This window comes from Buteo buteo, chromosome 4 (genome assembly GCF_964188355.1).
Source record: "Buteo buteo chromosome 4, bButBut1.hap1.1, whole genome shotgun sequence".
In the NCBI taxonomy this organism is placed as follows: domain Eukaryota; kingdom Metazoa; phylum Chordata; class Aves; order Accipitriformes; family Accipitridae; genus Buteo; species Buteo buteo.
Window position 1 is genome coordinate 57,663,509 of NC_134174.1, and position 23,103 is coordinate 57,686,611.

The 23,103-nt window shown below is 41.7% G+C and overlaps 1 protein-coding gene across 4 annotated transcripts in view; it reads right to left on the reverse strand.

Annotated features, from left to right (window-relative positions):
* Positions 1-23,103, reverse strand: part of SORCS1 (sortilin related VPS10 domain containing receptor 1) — a 311,800-nt gene that overhangs the window by 203,520 nt on the left and 85,177 nt on the right. For all 4 annotated transcript variants that reach the window (XM_075026345.1, XM_075026344.1, XM_075026343.1 and 1 more), the window contains one exon: positions 14,523-14,590. In XM_075026345.1, the coding sequence (XP_074882446.1) occupies positions 14,523-14,590 (68 nt within the window). The remainder of the gene's footprint in view (positions 1-14,522; positions 14,591-23,103) is intronic.

Consider the following 23,103-nt stretch of genomic DNA (forward strand, 5'->3'; position numbering starts at 1 on the left):
ATAATGCTAAAAAGCTAAGCAGTAATAGCAGCTATCAAAATAATATCAATAATAAGAAGAAAAGCCTAGCAGGAAGGGTGATGCTGCTTTTGTATCAGTGGCCAGAAGTCATTTCTAGACCAAATCAACAGCTAGTGGAAAGTGGTGCAGTTTGACTCAGGTCAGTGAATTAATACCAGTTTCTACAAGCAGAAGAGCTGACTCCTCATGCAACCCCTTTAATCTTAACCATGTCTAATCTTTGCTTCAAAAACTAGATTTCCTCCCCCCACCTCTCTTCTTGTCATCTTTTACCTGGACTAAGAAATCTTTTGCCCACCTTACTCCACCATTCATATTTTCTATCCTTCAATTTACCTCCCAACTCACTATTCTTATAATAGACACCAAACTTGGTTCACTTGCAATTTTAAGCATTTACTATATGCATGACCTTAGGGGGATGTTTCAAATCTGTTCAATTTTATGTCTATTCTTTAATTCAAATCAACATTTCGCCAAGTTGGCCTTGTACCGACTTGGATAATTTGGAATGAATTAATGTAAAATAATTATCTCCACAAAATGGAAATTAACAAAATTAGCTACGAGATGCAACTACATCACAATAGCAACACTTCCAGTGAGTATGTTTACCTACACAGAGTTCTGTTCTACCACAACATCAAGGGTGGGCATCTCAGAGCAGAAGTTCATTTAGCTCAGTACCCCGACTGATGATGGTTAACAACAGATATCTGTGTAAGACCTTGGGAAGCATGAATTAGTATTTCCTCTAAATACTCTCCCAGCCTCCAACAGTTGGGATTCTGTGACTTTCTGGGGCCACAGATGGCATCCTTCGTAGGCATATTTAGATTGTTTCTGGAGCATAGAAACATCCTAAACAGTGTGATGCACTGTTGCACTTTCCATTTCTCTTTTAATTCTGCCCAGATATCCCATCCTGGGTGCTGAGTTTTGTTGAAAATTGTACGTTGTCACAAAAAGCTTTTCATGCCCAATCAGTATCTTAAAATAAACATTTTGTAGTTTTAATTTCTTTAAAAATTCAACTTCTGGCTCCTAGCTTACACAGCCATTGATCAAAGCAGTCGATTTTGTCCCCTTCACAATGGGACATGATGTCCAGTTCTTTGCCTATTCCAGTCTCTACGCAACTGTCCAATCACAGCTATTCTCCATGCTGTAAGTAGATATTATATAGTACTGTAAGTACAACCTTCAGCCCTTGTCCTACTATTACGCTTTGTTGGACTAAAATACTTTTCTTCAAGTGAGCTCAGCTTACGAAGTAATCCATTTGCTCACTATGATTACCTCAGGTCTCTTTTTGATTCACTACCCTGCCTGTCTTAAAACTTGGAAATTATACCAGATTTATTACCCGACTAATGGCAAGAATACCCTATATCACTGCACCTAGAACTAACCTTGCACAATGTCATTAGAAATACCTACCCAGGAGAGGATTCCTTGCAGCTGACTTTTGATACACATGAATTTGCTGATTCTTGATTATGCCTAACCAAATATTTCACTAATAGCCACAAACCCATAGAGCGACAGAACACAAATCCAACCCCAGCCAGTATCCTGTTCTCTGAACCATGCAGCTCTCTCATATCACAGTAAGTTCATTCATACTCCTACTCACTCAGATCACAAACTGGGCTGATTAACTCACAAAGAAACACTAAATAAGAAGTAGAATCCCTGTTCTGAATCCAGGGCCCTTCTGTCTCAATCAAACAAATTACTGTGTTGAGGAAGAAAAGTCAGGAGATTGAAAATAACTCCTCCAAGTCTCTCCTAAGACTGCATTTGGCTTCCAAATGCTGTTGTGCATCATCTTAATAAAGCACTTAGAGAAATAAATCAAAGGCTATTAAAACACTTGTGACATCACACTTGCTTCTTTGAGTAACATCCATGTCTTGAATTTACAGTACATGTGTGCTGAGTAGCTGGTGGACTTTAAAGAAAAAATAAAAAAATAATAATAAAAAAAAAGAACGTATTGGCTTCTTCCTCCTTTGGCTCCTTTACCAGAGATAAAGCAGACTGGGATTGTAATGTGCTTTTCTTACAAAAGAGTTAGCATTGTGAAAGCTGTTAACATACAAAGAGATTACAAAGAATAAGACCATTTACCTTTGAAAAGGGAACACTTAGAAGGGAAATTTACTGAGGTCTTTAAGTTTCTTTCTTACTACCTTCATCGTGACTAGCCTCTAAATGTTATGCTGCCTCATAACAAGAGAGCACATCGCCACTCGAGCATTGGCAGGGAAGTGAAGAGAAATTATATTTCCACAATGCCTGTAGTCAGTGCAATGCACACTGCTCAGCAAAAGGAGGTCAGAGTCTTGCAAGCCACAGATGTGCTTACTGGAAAGGGCCAATAACTTAATAGCCTATAATATATATAACTTACATTTTTAACTAGGTATTAATGTTAATATAGCAAGTCATCAAAACTCATGTTTCAGGGCATAAGCTGATTTCTCTAGCGGGGCAAGAAAGAAAAATTATCCCAAAGGTAGTAGGTTTCTTATTGAGAGTTTAACATTGATAATAGCTGACATTTATTGGGCACTGCTGGAGGCAGGCTAGGGAAAAAAAGCAGCCACCTCTTGAAGATTCTAGCAAGGAAAACTCATTTTCAGGAAGAACTACGCAAAAACTTCACATTCTTACCTATTCCATAGTATGGAAGGGTGTTGCTTCCATTTAGCTAGTGCTATCATGGGGTAAGGAAGAAAAAAGGCTGTAGTTCTGCCTCCCTCACCTCCCAGAAAACACAGGAACAGAGGAACTGAGAAGTTACAAACAAAATTAGGAAAAAAGGTTGCTTCATATCTTCATAAAGAAACAACTATTACAAGTGAGGTTCATAAAGACTTCATTTTGCTGCTGTCTCTAGTGCTTCTCCCATCTACTCATTCCTGCCAGCCATGCCACACCACCCATGGTCATAAAACATCTTCTGTGTCAATTTCCCTTCCTTGAAAAGAGAACTGACTATTTAAAAGGAATGGTTCTGAACTTCATTTCTTACCCTTCTGCAATTAGACTTTGTTTGGGCAAAATCCAAACTAAAGATGTCATAAATTGACCCGAAGATGACAACCCACCCTACCTGCAAAGATAGCCAGGAGTTTCTCAAGGTCCTGTTAGGTATTGGATGAGAATATACCAGAAGTTTGGCTTGGTAAAGCATAGACCAAATCTCTGTTAGGCTTCAGTCATGGATGGAGACTGTAGGCTTATGCAGCTGTATTTCTGCTCTAACTCTTTCAGAACTGGTTTTTATTAACCAGTTTCATCCAAAACTCTCAGCTCATTTACTGCAGATGGACAGGCAACATAACCCCATTACCCACACATACAATGGTGAAGAAGCTTCCCTAAAGCTGTATGTAGGAAGGCTAGGACTCACAGCTGTGGTTCTCATTCCACAGCTCTAAACAGAAGATTTGTTGTCACCATGGTTTAACCCCAGCCAGCAACTAAGCACCATGCAGCTACTCTATCACTCCCCCTCCTCAGCTGGACAGGGGAGAGAAAATATAACAGAAGACTTATGGGTCAAGATAAGGACAGGGAGAAATCACTCAACCAATTACCGTCACAGGCAAAACAGACTCAACTTGGGGAAAGTTAATTTATTGCCAATCAAACCAGAGTAGGGTAATGAGAAATAAACCCAAATCTTAAAACACCTTCGCCCCCACCCCTCCTTTCTTCCCAGGCACAGCTTCACTTCTGAGTTCCCTACCTACCCCCCTCAGTGGCACAGAGGGATGGAGAATGGGGGTTGGGGTCAGTTCATCACACGTTGTCTCTGCCACTCCTTCCTCCTCAGGGGGATGACTCCTCACACTGTTCCCCGGCTCCAGCGTGCGGTCCCCCCCCATGGGAGACAGTTCTCCACAAACTCCAACATGGGTCCTTCCCACGGGCTGCAGTTCTTCACAAACTGCTCCAGCATGGGTCCCTTCCATGGGGTGCAGTCCTTCAGGCACAGACTGCTCCAGCGTGGATCCCCTGTGGGGTCACAAGTCCTGCCAGAAAACCTGCTCCAGCGTGGGCTCCTCTCTCCACAGGACCACAGGTCCTGCCAGGAGCCTGCTCCAGCATGGGCCTCCCACGGGGTCACAGCCTCCTTCGGGCATCCCCCTGCTCCAGCATGGGTTACTCCATGAGCTGCAGGTGGGTATCTGTGCCACCATGGACCTCCATAGCTACATGGGGACAGCCTGCCTCACCACAGTCTTCCCCACAGGCTGCAGGGGAATCGCTGCTCTGGCACCTGGAGCACCTCCTCCCCTCCTCCTTCACTGACCTTCGTGTCTACAGGGTTGTGTCTTTCACATATTCTCACTCCTCTCTCCAGCTGCAGTTTCTGTGGTCCAGCAACTTTTTCCCCTTCTTAAATACGTTATCCCATAGGCACTGCCACTGATGGGCTTGGTCTTGGCCAACAGGCGGTCACGGTCTTGGCCAACAGGCGGTCACAGTCTTGGCCAACAGGCGGTCACAGTCTTGGCCAACAGGCGGTCACAGTCTTGGCCAACAGGCGGTCACAGTCTTGGCCAACAGGCGGTCACAGTCTTGGCCAACAGGCGGTCACAGTCTTGGCCAACAGGCGGTCACAGTCTTGGCCAACAGGCGGTCACAGTCTTGGCCAACAGGCATTGGCTCCATCAGACATAGGGGAAGCTTCTAGCAGCTTCTCACAGAAGCCACCCCTGTATTGCCCTGCCCTGCCCCACCCCCAGCTATCAAAGCCGAGCCACACAAACCCAATACAGTTGCTTCCTACAAGCAAGGACAGAAATAGAGGAGACCAAAAAGGTGTGGTTTTCAGCCTCCTAGATTGATCCTTCTGGGCTGAGACAGCCCGAGACAATGTAAACACACCAGAACGATCAGTAAAAATACAGTGATTTGTTGGTAAAGCACAATGGGAGCTTAGACCTGACTAAGGCTTCCTTTTATGCTCCTGTCTTACGGAAAGGTTATTTAGCACACAGTTCTTCTGGTCTCCTGCTTCCTTTTTAGTTTATTTAAAAAAGGGTTTGTATTCAAATGTATAAGGACAATCCTGGCCCGATTTTGACTGCAGTCCCTTTTTCCCCAGAGGTTACAGTGCCCATCAGACTGGCAGCTGAGTGCTGTGCAGATTTTAAAGCCTGCAGCTTAAAAAAAGTCTCTAGGAGACTCAAGACCAGCAGTCACAGCCTGCTGGGGAAGACTGGCAGCTTTTAATCAGTGACAAGGAACCTGCCATCTCCTCAGACTGCTTTTCAGTGTCTGTGTCCTTTCCACCCTGCTGTTTTTCTCCTTTATAGATGGGAAATACCTGGCTCCAGGTTAACTCTGAGGGGGTGTCTCCTCTCCTCCTGTTCTGCCTTAGGGGAGAGAGCAACTTTGTAGCATTACCACCATGAAAGAGCAAAAACCTCCAGTTTTATCAAAAGTAAACAAAATTTGCTTTTGTTCACCAGCAAAACAGAAACTTGGGGGGCTTTTGGGTTTGTTTTTTGGGGGGGTTGGGGTTTTTTTTAATTGCTGAACAGTGTAAGCATGTAAGCCAACAACCACCATTCAGCTGGTTTGCTGGAAAGCCAGACTCAAGGCTCTGCTTGGCCTCATCAGAGCTGTGATCCAAACCTCAGCCTTCAGTATGACAAAGCAGCATCTACAGGTCCAGTTCACAGAGGAATCCACTCCATTCTGATTACCCTTCCATCCCATCCTGATTTGTCTTTCCAGCCAAGATACTTTAAGCAATGAAGAAAAAAGCTCTCAGGAACCAAGGGTGAAGAATCTACGTTTGGGCCTTCCCATCTGTACAACAGTTGGGGCCATTCAACTTTGTCTTCACTATGTGAAAACCAGGAAGTGGGGCTTTCTCCCACCACAGAAAAGCTGAGATTGTGAGCAGTCACCTGACTCCAGCAGCTCAGACTTGAAGAAAAACCAGAAGGAAATGAATGGGAACACATACACAGATATGTACGTAGAGTCTTGAAATACAGCAGTAAAAGCACATTAATAGAACAAACGACACTTTCTGCATGAATTTTGCCTTGGAAGAAGACAGGATATCTATCTATCTCTCTCCTTATGAAGTCATTTAATACACAATACATGTGGCATATCTGAATTTCTATTACTTTTCAACTCAGCGTCTCTTATAGATACACTATCTAGATTGCAAGATCACTGAAAAGAGGTTTTACCTTCACACCCAACTACACAACACACACTAAAATGCATGCTAGGGAAATTCATGCAACTTCCTTACAGAAGAAACTCATTGCAGGCATAGTGGGAAATAATGAGTGAAAGAGAAAAGGAAAGCTTTTTACCTCCCATTGGTAAAGCACTGTATTGGTTTAGAGTGCATTACAACTGATGTATTAAGTGGTGGGTGAAGAATGTGTCCTGTCAATTATGAACATCTTGCCAGTGAAATGACTTGGCTCAATAGCAGCGGGAGGCTGCCAGCTAGGATAGAAAAGTTCCTGAATCCCTACATGCCTCCTCCAGGCCTTCATAAGGGGAAGTCAAGCTGCAAACTAATTCCTTGCTCACCAGGGATCAAGTCTCCCTGAAGTTGTTCCTGTCATACAAGCACAAACCTCCTCAGTGCTCAGTACCCATAGGCCCTCAACAGTACATCCTAATGACAAAAGGCAAAATGAACCTTCCTTGCTCTAATTGCTCCAGCTCCCTGCCAAGCGCAGTATTCACTAACAACACTGGACCCTCACCCAGTGGCCCTGGGCCTTCCTAATGAACAGCTCATGCATTGATGCCTACTTTCCCCACCATCACCACTAAGCTTCTGACACAACGAAGAAAAGCCTGCTGCTGCTGAGAACTACATTGTGCTCTGAGACACAGGAGCTGCTAGCAGTATCACACTCAAAAGCTAGCTTTGCTATCACTATTGAAGACACGAGTTGATTAATTGTGGGCTTTATTTCTCCTTTTCTGTTTTGTCTAATTATTATTTGGTAGGTTAGAGAAATCAGAAAAAAAAGGACACTTCCAAGCAAGCCACTATGTTTTGGTGCAAACGGTAGTCAGTTTATGTTGCACAACAAACATACCACTGATGCATATTTAAATACGAATTTTTTACAACACATAGTTTCCAGACGTTTCACTAAGTCCTACAAGAGAACCCTATTGACACATCTGGCTCTTTCTGTAGAAACAGTAAACTTTGAATGTTTGCCTGGATTATTCCCAAGGTGCAGATGCAGAAATATTTGGGACCTGGATCTGAAAACCTTAGAGTTCAGATCTCAAGGTAGTACAAGTCACTCAGCTGGAGTAGGTTTTTTGTTTACCCAGTCCCAGCCCCAAATACATTCTTTCTTTTTTGTGATTAGTAGAGGATATATCCCTCTGAAAAAATAAGTACAATTTTACCCAGCTTTGCAAAAGGAAGAGTGACTGCATAGATACAAAAGGGATGGAAAAATAAGAACATGAAGGGTGTTTTGCTTTCTGTTTACAAACTGGTAACTACTGTGTTGTTTGTCCTTCCTCTTACATATCAGCTCCAGTCTAGCTTGTCTGCAGTTATTACACAGCCACAACAGACAGATGAATCCTGTGGACCGGAACCAGAGATAGTTCTGCTATGTTTTACCAATATCATTTGCACAAACAGGTACAGTCTAGGAAACAGATGTGCAAGTTCATCTTCTAATTTGCAAAACAAGAATGACAAACTGCATTTAAACACTGTATGACTATGATGTGGCATAACCATTGTGCATCTGTTATTTACAGTATATTGATAATATATGTCAGCATTAATATTAATTATCTTGATTTACATGTTTTTTCAGGCAGAAAATGGACTGGGGTTCTTTTTGATTTACTTGATAACACTCCTACATTTCATGACTGGCTACAACAGAGAACACATTTTTAATATACTTAATAAATTTGCATTGTCATTAGTGTTGAATATTTTATCCACACAGACCAGGCAATGAGGAGCACATCACTAAATCCTCAACCAAATCTGATCCTTCAAAATATCAGGGTATGATTCTTCAAGCTATGTCAAGGCAGAACTTACTTGAGATTGTTTAATCAAACACACATTAGGCCACAAAACACAAGGGTTATACTGATCCTCACTCTTCAGGGAAGGTAAGAATGTGGTAAAGTTCAGTAGGATTTAAGTTTCCTGCTAAACTAGGATCTATTTAAGCATCTGCTGTAGGTTGTTTCCTAGGTCAGTCTTTTCTGGGGTTTTGGGTGGGGGTTTTTTTCAGTTTGATTGGTTGGCTGTTTTTTCCCCCCTTTCTCCAGCTTTATTGGAGCTCTTTTTGATAGCAGCCAAAACATCTCAGGAAACTTTGGCAACCAACTAGAAGAGTTGACTGTACTAGAAGTTTTTATTACTGTTAGTCACCAAGGTAAAATGAGCACTTATAAAAAATTGATAGCTATAGAAAACTGCTAGGTCCTTAGGGGTCTTGATGGCTGAATAGTGTCCCATCACACAGAAAAAAGGCTGCACTCAGCTCCACACTCAGTCAGTGCATGAAATCCATGTTCTAAGCCTGCTTCCCGTGTGAGCAGACCTCCCACTGCGATGACACTGTAAAAAGATACTGTTTCCTACATGACTAGCTGAGTGTGCAAACTCATTCTTCCCTCCCCCTCAGATGCCCTCCAGCATCTACACACAAATCAGCCAGTGGTTCATATGTTTGCAGGAGCAAAAATGAAAGAAATTAAAATAAAAGACACAAGGCAATGTCATTGTTAAGATTTCACTAAATGCCCATGGGAGAAAAAGTAGCAGCATTTATCAAGCTCTGATATTCAGTTAAGAAAAGTGACTTACACTGAGCAACTGAAGCACCATATTTATAGATAAAAGCATTTCAAATAGTCCTTTTCAAGTTCTCCTTTCCCACAAAGCTGCTGGTTAAAATGTGCTTAATGAGACTTTCCTTCCCCTCACTTTGTCAGTTCCTCTCATATGGATTTGCTTCTCCTACCTACTTCAGCTAAAAGACCCTAATCTGCTGTTGCAGAGCACACTGTGTCACTAAGCCACAAGTTATGACCTTATTAACGTGGCTCAGCAGGTAGAAAATAAATGTGAGTTGAGAACAGCCCATCTGCAAAACAGAAGGAACCAGCATAAAATGTGCAGGAGAATGAGGAATACAACAACAGACATATCCTGGAAATTGCCCTCAAAGGAAGTAAGCAAATACTGACAATCTTTCAAATCTCCTGTTACAAGAACTCTCTAGTCTAGAGAAGAAAATCTCCACAAAGACATCAACAATACTGAAGATGACATGGATGGCTATAGCTCTGATTTGTAGAGAGGGCATTCTTACATAGCAAGGAGCCAGAAAATTGCATGCAGAAACATAAATATGTGAGGCTTCAAAGCATCTATAGCATTTATAACCACATAGCTGGGGTCAACTCACAGCCAAGACTTTTCAAACAACAGGATTCAAGGGAAAGAAAGATGTCTAACAGAGATCATCTGGCTAATATTGCAAGGTTTTAGTCAGGTATGACCCTCAGTCTACATCTACCTCTCTCCCTGAGGCTTCTATCCTTAGAGCAGCTGCAAGAGAAAAGAACACATTCCTGTTGTTCCATTGCTCCTTCTCATTATCTAACATACTAATACAAACCCATCTCCAACAATGAGTGTTTTCACCAAACACTCCCATGCATAATGGTGATTATGGGACTACCCAACATATAGACATAACACAATGGTACTCAGACCTTAGTACCAAGTACCTTGGTCTACATTAGCCCAATATCTTGTCTCCAGCAGTGGTTGAGAGAAGAGGAGGATAAGAACACAGTAAGGACAGTGAGTTCTTTAGTTCATCAAGTTGTCCCATGGAATAAATGAAGGTTATTTCTATACCGAGAGGTGGAGATGCTCTGACTATTTCAATTCTTCTCTGGCTTACATACCCAACTTCCTTCTTGAAAGGACAGAGTTGCAGGATGATGTGCAGTGGTGGTGTTGGAAAGTGGGGATAAGTAAACTGATAAAGGGGTTAAAACACTCTTTGTTTCAAGGTTAAACAAAAATGCCATGAAAAAGCCAGAAACAGAGCCTTGGAGCTCTGAGAATTTTTATCTTGACATGACTTCTACAATATTTATCACTAGGCAATCTTCAAAATATTGCAGATGCCAGTTAGCTAAATCCATTCTAAGCTCTCTAGGGCCAGAGGGGAAGCAACTATTAATGTTCCTTGCTTTACATATGGGAAGTTAAAGCTACATCTATACGAGGCATAGGTATTTTTCAGAGTCCTTGAGATTCCTTTATAGCATATGCACTGAAGCTTCCTTAGTGCAGAAACCAGGAGCAGTGAAGAACAGGCTGGAAGTGTCAAGCACTCCTGAACTGGGGAGCTCAGAGTTCAGGCACAGTGTTGGAGTGTCAGAATATCATCAATAACTTCCAGAACTAACAGAGCAACAGATCATGATTTAGAACATAAATGCTCTCGAACCAAGCAAACTCTACATTTTTGTACTTTCTGGCTGAAAAGCAAAGTTTAATTACTGCTATTTTTACAGGAAGTTCCATGAAATTACTCATTCCTGACCAATTACAGAGCTATAAGAAGGCAAAGAGGTGAATGGCAGCACTCATTGCTTGTCAGCCTCTCAAGGCCCTGAGGGAAAGTGTCCTGCCACGCACATCTTTCCAGAGCATCATATTTACACAAACAGAAAAAAGATTAGTCCTCCTGCACAGTTGTCTGCAGCTCATGGATACCATAGTCACTATTCTGACATTTTTATTTATTGGAAACATAAGCTTATCTTACTCCAGTGGTAAAAAACATCTTCTCCTAACTCTCGCAGCTTAATCCTCTTTGTGATCTGAGAGATATCTAGGAGAGGAAGAGAAATAAATCCAATACACTCAGTTAATTGCTCAGTGACAGATAATCTTTTCTCCTCTGTTTTCTTCCTCTTCTATAAAAAGAATACCAAAAAGTAAATAAAAAGCCCTCAACTAAAATGTGGAAAAAGTCTGCTGAGAGGATAACAGCGTAATTAAAGTCAGGCCCAGCCTGATGCAAAATCTCATTTACTGTGTACAGAAGCAGCAGCTCACTTGCCATCCAAAGCTCAGTGAGTACAGAGCCTTAGCACTCTAGAAGATTGTATAGATTCTTCCCATCTCTCTTTTCTTACTGTATTTCATCCCTTCATGTCTGTCGCCAGTGGTCTCTTAATTCATCAGCAGTTTTAGAAGGGCTATCTCCATCCATTAGTGCTGCAGCCAGCTGTAGTTAAACTGGCTGAAAAATTACAAAGAAATGCCATCCTAGCAGGTAGTAGTGTGTTTATAAAGAAGACAGATTCATATCTTGTAGGCGATGGCATAGTTATGTTATAGATGGTTACAGTCCCATCAGTCACAAGACTGCTTAAATCACCCAAGTACACCTTCAAATGACAGATGTGCTTATAACCAGCTATAGCATAAATGACTCGTGTCTGTGACATACTTCTAAACAGCCCCTCATCATTCATCAACCTTTTGAGAATACACTCGGCACAGGAGGAAAGAGTGGTATTTCTTTGTCATGTATTCAAGACAAAGATCCTCTTCACTTGTGGGTACCTGCAGAACTACCTTTCTCTTCTATCCTTCAGAAACAGAACTCTTGACATCAGAAATCAAACCTGACATGAGATCATGCTTTCTTCCATTCCCCAGCATCAAACCTAGAGGCATGAAATAAAGGCAAGATATGTTTCTCCCCTTCTCTCAATTCTGTTTTTTTCTATCCTTTTCAAACAAGCAGGGAGATTTAAATTAACATGTCACTTAAGCAGCCAGGAGGAGCAACAGCTAATAAGCTCTCTACCAGGTGCATCAAATAATAAGATATGCCCATCTTGTCATTTCTTTCCATCACACTAAGAACAGAGAAGCTGTCCTGGGATCTTCATAGGGATATTTATTAGTGACCTGAAGGAATGCCTGCATGGTGAGCAGGGATCTAACAGCAGAGCCAGACTCAGGACAGAGGATAATATAACCACCTGGGACTTACATAAGGCAACAGGATCGAGGAATGACAATGAAGTGCACTGGCAACTTTCAGAGCAGTCATGAGCACTGAAAAGCTGATCAAGAATAATGGAGCGCTGCAAAGACAAGTGGGTTGATTTTAGCTATCCTGGTTCTTCTTCAACATCTCCCAGTCCAAAGCATTTGCCCAGAGATTCTGGATAGTTGTCCATGCAACTGTAATCAAGTGCTGACAAGTGACATGTGCCAAGTGAACCTGAAGCTGGTGGGTTCAAAGACAAGTGGTTCCTCAAATAACCTGTGGAATTTTTTGCTCTAAGATGTCACAGGTACTAAAAATTTAACACATTCCAAGAGATATTAAGAAAGTTAGCTCATGGGATATTAATCCCTGATATTTACTAAAACCAAAAAAATTATTCAGAACCTGATAGATCTTAAACTGAAGGTTGAGGAAGGACCCTAAACTTCAACCCTAAGAATGAATGCTAGCAGAATACTGGAAGGAAGTGTCAGATATGATAATCCTGTTAATATATTCTTTCTTCGACTGTTTTTTGGTAATAGGATACTGGGCTAGAGGAAACAATCAGTCTATTACTATGTTGTTAATCACGTTCTGCTATTAGGACTGTCTGAAGTCTAGAAAAGTGCACTGCACTCACTAGCTCTAGGACTGCTACACTGCCAAGGCCCCAGCTTCTGGTACATCCTTCAGTGATTATCCCCACAATCCTTTCTCCTTTAACCAGGGTAAATTTTATGTCATTGTGGCATGCTCCACAGAAACCATTTCTGAAACAGACAATAGCATAAGGTCATCAGCATGATTTTGTGCCCACATTGATACACCTCAACAGGAAGCGTTTTCCACTCTGATGTGGCTGACCTATCTTCAGTCCTAAACCATTATCTCAACACAATCCTGCATTGCATCACATGAGTAAAGTAGTTCTTCAGCACTGTCAGCGAGGAGGAAGGAGGTGTCTCCACATACTGAAATGCCATACCTTCCTCAATAACTGAGGTTAGTAAGAGGAAATAAAAATAACATATTTCATATTTATGGATATTCTTTCTCAAAACCATTGAGAATTTAAACAATCTAGCCCAAACTCCCTTCAGAAAAACATTGCCAAAGCCACAGTCCTGAAAGACCCTTTACTACAGCGTGCACACCACAGTAAAGACAAAGCTAGTAGAGACAATAGGATCATTTTTGATCTCAAGCCATAGCAGCAATGCATATGAAATGGACAAATCTGATTATCCCCCCACAGCAGGATGAGAAACCATTTATCCAACCCCACAAAATACTAATACTTTTGAGTGTTCCTGTTCAGAACAAATCCTAGAAGTTTTGTGTTTCTTTAGGTTTTCAGGTTTTTTTGTCTGAGGGTTTTTTTTTGTTTTATTTCTTCAGGCCAGTGGGTAGCTGAGTTAAGAATATACTCCATGTCAAATCCCTCCTCTGTCATTCTCTTAAAACCCTGCTCAGTTCCTTGAACAGAAAGTTTATTTGTTCTACTTCTGACCCCAAATTCCTCCTTGGAAACAAAAAACCTTTCCTAAAGTTTATCAAAACAAGTTCATCCTTACAAGAAGTTTTAGTTTCAAACACCCAAAGTTTTCTTGTATCAAGACAGTAGCCTGTCCACCTCCATCAATAACCTGCATACAAAACCCCTAGATTTCCCACCAAAGTTTCACAGATGGAACCACAAGAAAACCTCCCTTTCATCTGTTACAGCTCATGAAAGTACCACTAGACACACGTGAAGTAAACACCCCTTAGATCCATTTTTCATAGAGATAAAAACAGGCACCATCTGCTCTCACTGAATCCAAATAACAGCCTTAAGAAATAGACCATGGCCCAGCTCTTTCCTTTGGTTCACAGAGTGCATGATGTGCTTTCAAATCATGAAAGTATCAAGGCATTCCCTATAAATGAATCCAGTAGTCAACATCACACAAGGGGAAATCAATTATCTGGTACTAATACTATCAGTTCTGAATAAACAGGCATTGAATACTCGTTCACAGGTATTCTCCCAGTCTTAGTAGCACTGACTTTTCATAAGGATCATTTGGGCAGCAGACAGCCATTAGATCCTTCATATAAATAAGGACTTAAAGCTGTTGAGTTCTCCTAAAAATAAACCAATTGGTTGATTTGATTCTGAATAAGATGGGAAAGGGGAAATCAAATGATAGCACATCCATGAAGTACATTATCTAGCTGAAATAAGACAATCAGACTTCAGTCTCTTTGTCCTTGAGTATGAAAGAAGGGGGGGGGGCAGGGGGGGTGACTACAAACCTTCCAGCACATTTTAAAAAATCCAATTAAATTCAATAAAAGAATTATATCAGGTTCTTCCTATTTAAGTAAGGTGGTAATTATTAACTCAATTTATCTCCATACCTCCAAAGAGAGCTCTCTGTGATGCTTCCCAAGTTGTAGTCATACAGCTTTGTCAGAATTAGAATCACCTGAAGGCAAAAGAAGAAATCACGGTTAGTCTCAAACAATTACAATCTCATAGAACTGAAATGACCCCAGGGAGGGCTTAGGATTCCTTTAATGGGTGCTTAACATAATTGAATGCATTGTTAAAAGCATTTGCCTAAACTGACATGGGAAGTATTTGCAGAGAGGTATGTTGAGCCAATCAGACCTTTTCTTGCTCAACTCCTCTGTGTGATATCACCAACAGGTTCTTCCCTTAACCCCAGGAGGCAGAGTGCAGTGGGAAGGAGCTGACATGCTATACAATGTTTCAGGAAACAAGATGAGATCTGCTGTATACAGTAGAAACAGTGATTACTTTCTGCTCTGTTTCACCAGCACTGAAACTGCTGATCTTTTTCACAGCTGTGGTACACAGATAACCCACTGGCCTGTCTCCAGTCAAACTCTTTTTGGTTGTAGAGAATGATATAACACAAGCAAATGATCACCAGTTTTGGCCTGGGAGACTCAGGCTAGACATCAGGAAAAAAAAAAAATCTCCATGAGGAAAAGAGTTCAACACTGGGACAGGCTACCCAGAACCTCTGGAAAGCCTCCATCCTTGGAGGTTTTAAAGACCTGGCTAGACAAAGTCATGGCTGACCTGATCTATAGCTGGTGATAACCCTGCTTTGAGTAAGAGGTTGAACTACAGACCTCCAAATGTCTCTAACAACCAACATTTGTATGACTGCAGTGAAAAGTTTTAGATTTAGCCAGAATGGAAGTGTTTCCAGATTTAGGAGTTTTATTAGCTTTTTTGATAAACAGCTTTTCCCTCCTGCCAAAACAGACACTTCTAGAATAAAATTATCTTAGTGGGGGGAGGAAAGCAATTTTAGCAAAAAGAATTTCCAGCAAAACATTTCAGCCTGCTCTTTTGTTAATGTCTTAAAATGATTTCTAACTTTCAAGATGATGGGCTCCTTTAACAAGACTGACATTTGGGACATAAACTACCAGACCATTACTATTACTACTAATTTATTTTGCATTTCACTGTGCCAGGTCACTGTATATCTTATCCTCCTCTCTATCCCATTAAAACCACAGTAAATTAAAGAGGCACAACACTTCTTATCTGACAAAAACACTGATCTATATACCTCTTACTATTTTCAGCCTGGGTTCCTATGAAATGAGGCTCACAGATACACATTCCCCTGCTCCCTTGATAACATCACCAACTTCAACCCATTTGGCAGAGAAGCAAAGGACTAGAGGAAATTCAGTCCCTGTAAGCCCTAGTTCAAGCTGGCAGGAATAGCCACATGGCTGCTTGCACCAGGGGAGAGGAACAAACATCACCACCGCCACTTCCAAAGCCAAAAGCCATCCTACCTCTTACACACCAATGGCACTGAACCAGCCACACCAGGAACTACCTCTTTCCAATATGCTCAGCATGCAAGATAGCAGAAAAAGCATGGCTATGTGGGAGCTGAGGGCATAAGCGAGCACGTAGTTACTACAATAGAGAAAGGTATAGGGGACAGAGCATACGCATCTGACAGGCATCTGTTTCTACAGCACAACTCTGTTAAATCCCTCACAGCACGGAGAGAGGCTGCCCAAAGCATTTCCTATCTGCACAAACACAAGTCATGTGCAGATGGTGGGAGAGACAGAAGAGGCACCTGAAAAAATGGTGGTTTACCAGGGCTGACCATCGCTAAACATCCTTCAGAAGAAAAGCAGCCTCCCTTACCATCTGCTCCCATTTTAATCTCCCACCTCCCACTATGCCCACTTACTGCTTTGTGTCCAAAATGAGCGCCTCATCCTGCTATCCATAAATAAGTGGCTGCAAACTCGGGCTATTAAAATGCAAACTCCATCAGGCAGAAGACAAGGTGGGGGGAGACACCCCGACTTTCTACCTCAGCAACACCACACGAACGACTCCACAGAGAAATAAAGACTGCGGCAGAGCGTCCCCAGGGAGGTGCCCAACACCCAGGGCTGCCCCCAGCCCACCCACAGGGACTCCTTCCTTGGCCAAGGGCCCAGAGGACAACACACACACACCCCGGAACGATGGGGGACGTTCACACAACCGCCGTGACCTCTCCTCTCTGCTCCCCAACACACGCAACCCCACTGCTGTCCAGGAGGTGCTTCCCTCCAGCCTGGAGGGTCCCTCTTTGAAGAGGCGGCCAACACGAGAAGCGCCAGCCGCCTGCCAAGGCATCAGATGGCGGAGCTGCAGCAAGCACATATGCTTTGCGAAGGCTTGTGCCAATTAGGGCTTTGTAAGTGCTAAACTTCAATCTCCACCCTCCCAGGAATGCTTATCAGTGACAGCAGAGCAGCTGTCTGCTCCAGATACAGAACCATGTCACTGCCATCCCTCACAGCACCCTCTGAATGGGCCTATAAATCCCCTACTTGACAAATAAATAAAAATTAAGGGGGGAGAAAGGAAGAGGAAGGGGTGTGCGCATAAAGCCTTTCTGAATAACAACCCTCCCAATGTAAGGTAGCAGTGAACTCCATGAGGTTCAGCGCCAGCCTGCATGGAGACCTGCTTGGAGACCTTCATTACAGCGTGGGAGTTGCACGCACCCTCAGCTTCAAGCCTCCCTTGGATCTGCAAAGCAGCTGGACAGTTGCTCATATCTTTTTCCAAGCCTTGCTGTCTTCTCTTGGTCCTGTCCTCCTCTGCTTGCCAGAGGAGCCAGAGATGTAAATGACTAATGAATATTTCCCCTAATGAATATTTTGACACCTGGTAGTTTTAGAAGCAGACCTGAAGATAGCAGGCATAGAAACTGGGAAGAGTAAATAGGAAAAACAGTGAGGTTTTTCCCCCATTCTTTGCCACTAGACGATGTAATCTCGGGGAAGATCGTACAAGAATCAAGAAACACTTTCCCCATCTGTAAAACACAAGCATTGGAATCAGGCTAATTTTGTGGAATACTAAGATTAGCAGTGTGTAATTACTGGTGCTAAATAGACAGAGACTTATTTTTCACAAGTTACTCAGATTTTAATTTTTTTTTTCCAGCTGAGGAAAAAATCACAAATCTCAAAGCTCCCATGAAGGAAAACTCCATTGAGAATTTTAACCTCCTCACCTGAGAACAAAAAATTGTAACTGACATCCCAAACTAATATGCACTTACAAAAAATTAAAAGTGCCAACATGAGAAACCAAAATATTTCACTTCCAGAGAGCTGAAATGTCTCTCTCGCTCTTTCCTCTTCCCCTAGAAATTTCAATAAAGCCCACACAATCTCACTTAGACTGCTGTAGTTCTCCTGGAATTGATGGGGGTGGGGGGAGGGGGCAAGGCAGGGGGAACCCAGCTGCATTCCATCATACTGTTTTGATATAACTCTAACAGTCCTTCTGCAGAAGCATCCCTGGACCCATCCAAATATGCATGTTTGTTGCAGATTAGCTACATCTAGAACGCTAAATAATATTGCTTCATGCTGGAATTTAGGATAAGACCTTAGCATTTAACATTTCCAAGCTAATATTTTGTATTTGACACCACGCTGCAGCATACATATGCACTAGTTTGTTGGGCAATAGCTTAGATATCTCCACTTGGTGTAGATATCGTATTTCCAAAACACATAAGGGCTTTCCTATAGGAAGCTTTCTCATTTTTGTGGACCTGTATCAGCTCCTGAATATCTTTAAGCCTATCCCTAGTTTCCGCAATCTCCTTGTGCCATTTAGTGTGATTCAAATACTAGCAATAGATCTGTTCAAACATATGCGTGCAAAACAAACAAGTCATTGGGCAGAAAATTAGTTATTTCTGCCCTAGAGTTCAGTATTCTCTTTTCCCCTTAGTAACGATATTTGAATAACCTATGCAAGGCCATGATTTTAGTTATATTTACTTTTTCAGAAAACATATTTCTCCTTTGCTGTTCTCATTTCTTTGTTATTTAGCCTGCAAAGGTTAGTTCATGTTTAAGATTGTTTCTTTTTTCTTTTTTTGTTCTCTGTGGCTGTCACTATGTAGTACTGAGGAACCTAATGAACAGAGACATGCATATTATGTTCTTCTAAATGTCAGAATAGGGGCTGTGAAGAAGCACAGTAATGAAATGAAAAATATTGTCTCGCTTTTTTTTTATTTCTTCCTTTGTTTTTGTTTTCTGGGACTGTGTGTTTTTCTCCCTTTACCACTTACCAATCAATGCAAGCTAACAAGAGCAAGAAGAAAAGAACAAGCAAACTAGAGATACAATGAAAAGGAGCTGAAAATCCAGTCTTATGCCAGCTCTCCTGTGAATACAGATAACCCTTCCTATTGCATAGAAATGCAAGGCTTCAGAAAGTCTGTTCTTCATTAGGATCAGCAGCTGAAGTGGGCTATTCTGCCATAGCAGGTAGGGAGGAGGAGAGACAAAACTTCATCACTTCTGCATTGATAGCTCAGAGCAAAAGGTATTTGATCCTGGGTTTACCACATCCCCAGTGAGTACACTAACCATGAGGTATAGCACTAAAAATTGAGTTACTTATACAAAGTGGAAGAGCCCCAGCAGGCAAGAAATGGACAGGCCTGGTGGGTTACCACACTCACCTAAGAAAAGACAGACTGACAGAAGAGGTACTTAAACCTGTCTCACCCATCTCCCAAAGGAAACCAGTTCCCAGTGGCTCTTCTAGGAAGGACAGGATATTCGCATCTTGGACATCATTATGGTTTTCTTCAAACCAAAACAGCATTTTCAAGGAAAACACACTTTGTTAGTCACTCCTGACCTGTGATTGCTTTTTAAGAGTTGGGATGCGAAAGCCCATCTATAGGTTTCAAAATGGAAATCAGTGGCTGGACAGAAGATACTGCTCTGTGAATTTGCCAGTTTTGGCCTTAGGAGGCTCTTCGCTATCTTGGGAGAAATTCTAGGGTACGCACGGCTAAATTTTTGCCAGACCTACCTTGGCTCATATTCAACTGGCCTATGCTGTCTCACTGCACCCTTCTTTGCAATTCTGACCCAAGTTTAGTACTGGCTTAAATCTTTGTCTTGACCTTGTTTTCAACTGCTCTACAAATGCATCTATCCAGCAAGGCTCCCAACAGGGTATCGGCCAAAGTTCGTCCTTTACTGCAGCACTAGTTCCAAATTTAATGCAAGGATTACTTTTAACCTGACTTTTCTCCCCAGCAAAAAATATTTCGTCTCATCAAAGAGTGCTGAACCAGCTGGCCAGGAAGGTAGCAAACAGAAGTCTGCACACTGCTGCTCATCAGGTTCATAACACATTGGGAAGGAAGCGACAGGCTACACTGGGTGGCTGTGTAACTCATCTGCTGCTAATGATGTGTCTAGAAAGCAAGCAAGCCCACACTGAGCTGTCTTCCGCCACAGCTACACAGAAACCAGTACCTAAGCCAGCTAATAGCACACTAGGTCAGGGATCTGTAACACTCCACACTACTCACTGACAATTGCAAATTTACTCCTGGGAACACTACGTGAGCACTATGTTAAAACATGTCCACACTTATTCAAGCTCGGCTAAACAAGGACGTGGACTGGAACAATGGTGTTCAAGGTTTGATCACCATTATTAAAGACCTGCTACGCAGTGTGGTCTGTGATAATCCAACTCAATCTCATTTACATCAACAGCACTCTCATCTTGGATACATTTTTATCAGCTGTATTCTCACCACCACCCCTAGGTCCTCTCTGCAAATGCTTTCCACTTTACACAGCACAACAGGGTACTAAATTCAAGCAACTTTTATAGCTCCATGGTGATAGACATTTCTCAAACAGAACACAATCAAAATTTTAAGGGTGTTTACTATAACTTCTTGGGCTTTGATTTTTACAGGGTTACCTCTAGACTGACCTAAAACTGTGCCAGAAAGATTGGCCCTACAGGATTCAAGTGCTGATTTCAAAATCGCAACAGACCTTTGCTTATGAAGACAGAAACAGCTCCTCTGCTTTAATGTTTTCAGACTTCCATGCTTTGTATGTATGCTTGCATCTGTGTCAGTCAAGAAGAGTGCAGCTGTCCTAGGATAAGCCACAGTACTAAAAAAACATTTAGTCAATAGTCCACTTTCCTGACTTACACACCATCAGCTCTCAGTATTACTTGTGTACAGACTGCTCCTTACTCAACATTTTGTTGAAATCATTTGAAAAAAAAGTGATGCAAGTGGTATATTTGATAAAATATTTCTAATGCCTGACTGCAAACCACTTACAGCAGCTTTCTGAATCAGTTTGAGAATCAGTTTCTTCTGTAGACTGTTAGTGCAGTCATAAGACATCTTTGTGACCACTGAAGTCCCAGAAAAAAAAGGAAGGTACCCCCCCTGCAACTCAATGAAAGCTTTCAGGATGCTTTTCTGTCCCGACTTCTTGTCCAGCACCACAGATTTTTCTGCCTCAAGCCACAGCCTTAGGAGCATATTAATACCTAGCATGGGATAACTGAGATGGGTCTTCATGAACTCCAACGTTAGTCCTGTATTAGAACTAAACCTGATACAAAGCTTCTAGTTTCAGTCACCTACCAGCTACACACTCTACACTACAACCTGATCTTCAGGATGTGCCACAATTTGAGAAAAGAGCAGTCTCAACAGTCTTCCCTCTCCTGTGGTGCTCTCCACTCCTGCAAGGAACATGGGACACTTCCAGAGCTTCTGAGACTCAAAATACAGCATGTGCCATTTGGTTGCTCTATTGTTATGAGCTGCAAATGTTTAGGTATAGGGATTGTCTCACACAGGCACAGAACACAAGCAGTCTCCAATGTAACTATTTTGTTAATAAGCTATTGTAATACATATAGCTATGTAAAAAATGTTAATGGTGTAACTACCCTTTACAAGACTCTCCTGATGAAACAGCCACACTGCCTTTTAATTGGGAAGAGAGAAACAAGTATCCAGCCACAATCAAGACAGTTTAATGAATCCCTTATTAAACTCTAGAGATCCTGTCCGTTGCCTTCTTAGCAGGAACATAAGTCAATAACAAAGCAGCACTAAATTAAGTTTTCACAAGCTTGTTGGTCTGTTATAATTGAGCAGGAAGCTAAAGGACTTGAAGCTTCCTTATGCATTATGTGTTAATAAACCATGTTTCTCAGGCTAGACTGCAGTGTTTGAGAGTATGCACCATTCAATCAAAGACTGGAAATAATTGGGCAACACCTATCTGTTCCTTTCTTCGCCTCTACTTTCCCAATACAGCACAGAACTTTAGAACTGGGAAAAAAGGGGGAACACAACCAGAACAGAGGAATATTCTCAATGAGCTGTTTGGTGAGGCAGGTATGTGAGGAAATGTTTTCAAGTAAATACACAAATAAGTCTGAATAATTCATGACTGAGAATTTTACAGGCTGCTCATTAATAAAAAAGACAAAATCAAGAGAACTCATTATTTGGGGCAAATTACTTGTACAAATCTTGTTCTTCATATTAGTATTATTATTATTTAGCAATTTTATACCAGTCAGCAAGTATCAGGGTCTAACAACTATGCGAGTACCAAGAACTATGGAGACATGAAGACTTTGTAATTTGCTCTCCACCTGGACTGCAGATCAACAGGCTTCCTTATATAAACACATCAGTAGGCAAAGGAAGAAAGGAAAAGTGTGATGATAGAGAAGGACAGCCACATGGTTACACAGCTAGACTACAAACTCCCCATTTCACCACAGTCTTTGTTATGATGAATCCATAAAGGAAAAATCCCTTCATTTTTCTGCATCCTTCAATGGAGAGAAAAAAGGTCCGATATCACCCACTATCCCACCTGTGACAGGAGACAACAGCAGAAGTTTAGGGAGAAAGCATTAAAAATTGTCTGTGTAGAAGGTGATTCTCCCCCTTACTTTCAGCAATCAGCAGATTACACTCTTCCTAATTCAAAAACTATTGCAACTATTGTGCCTAATAATAAAAGGATCAGAGAAAGCAAGCAAGTATGATCTAAGATGTGGAATGGCCTTTTTAGTGAGAAATTACTTCAACTCTCAAATCCAAGAAAGAGACCGCAAAAGGAGATATGAAAGACATCTGTGAAGTCGTAAGTGTCCTGAATTGATTATTCACTGTTTTTCAGTACACGATACCTAGGACAGCAAGTGAAACTGGGAGGTTCAAAATACTACATATACATGAGCTGGGAAATTCCTTCCCACAGTATTTTGTGGGTACTGAAAACTTAACGTCGGTTCAAGGGGAGACAGGAGAAGTTCAGGGAAGAGATGTGCACTGAGGTCAATTAAATAAATAAAAATATATCTAGCACAATATTTGTGCAAGTTTTCCCAGGCGTGCAATTTTAGCCACTGTTGGAGAGGGGAATATGGCCAAGTATGACAATTCTTTTGTTCTTATAGCTACCATAGGTAGCTCTATCCCTCATAAATTTGTTTAAATCTGTTTCTAGTTATTCATATTTTTGGCATCTATAAAAACCACCTGTAGGCAAGCAATTCAATGTTTGCCAAACATGGATACTAGTATTTCCTTTCTTG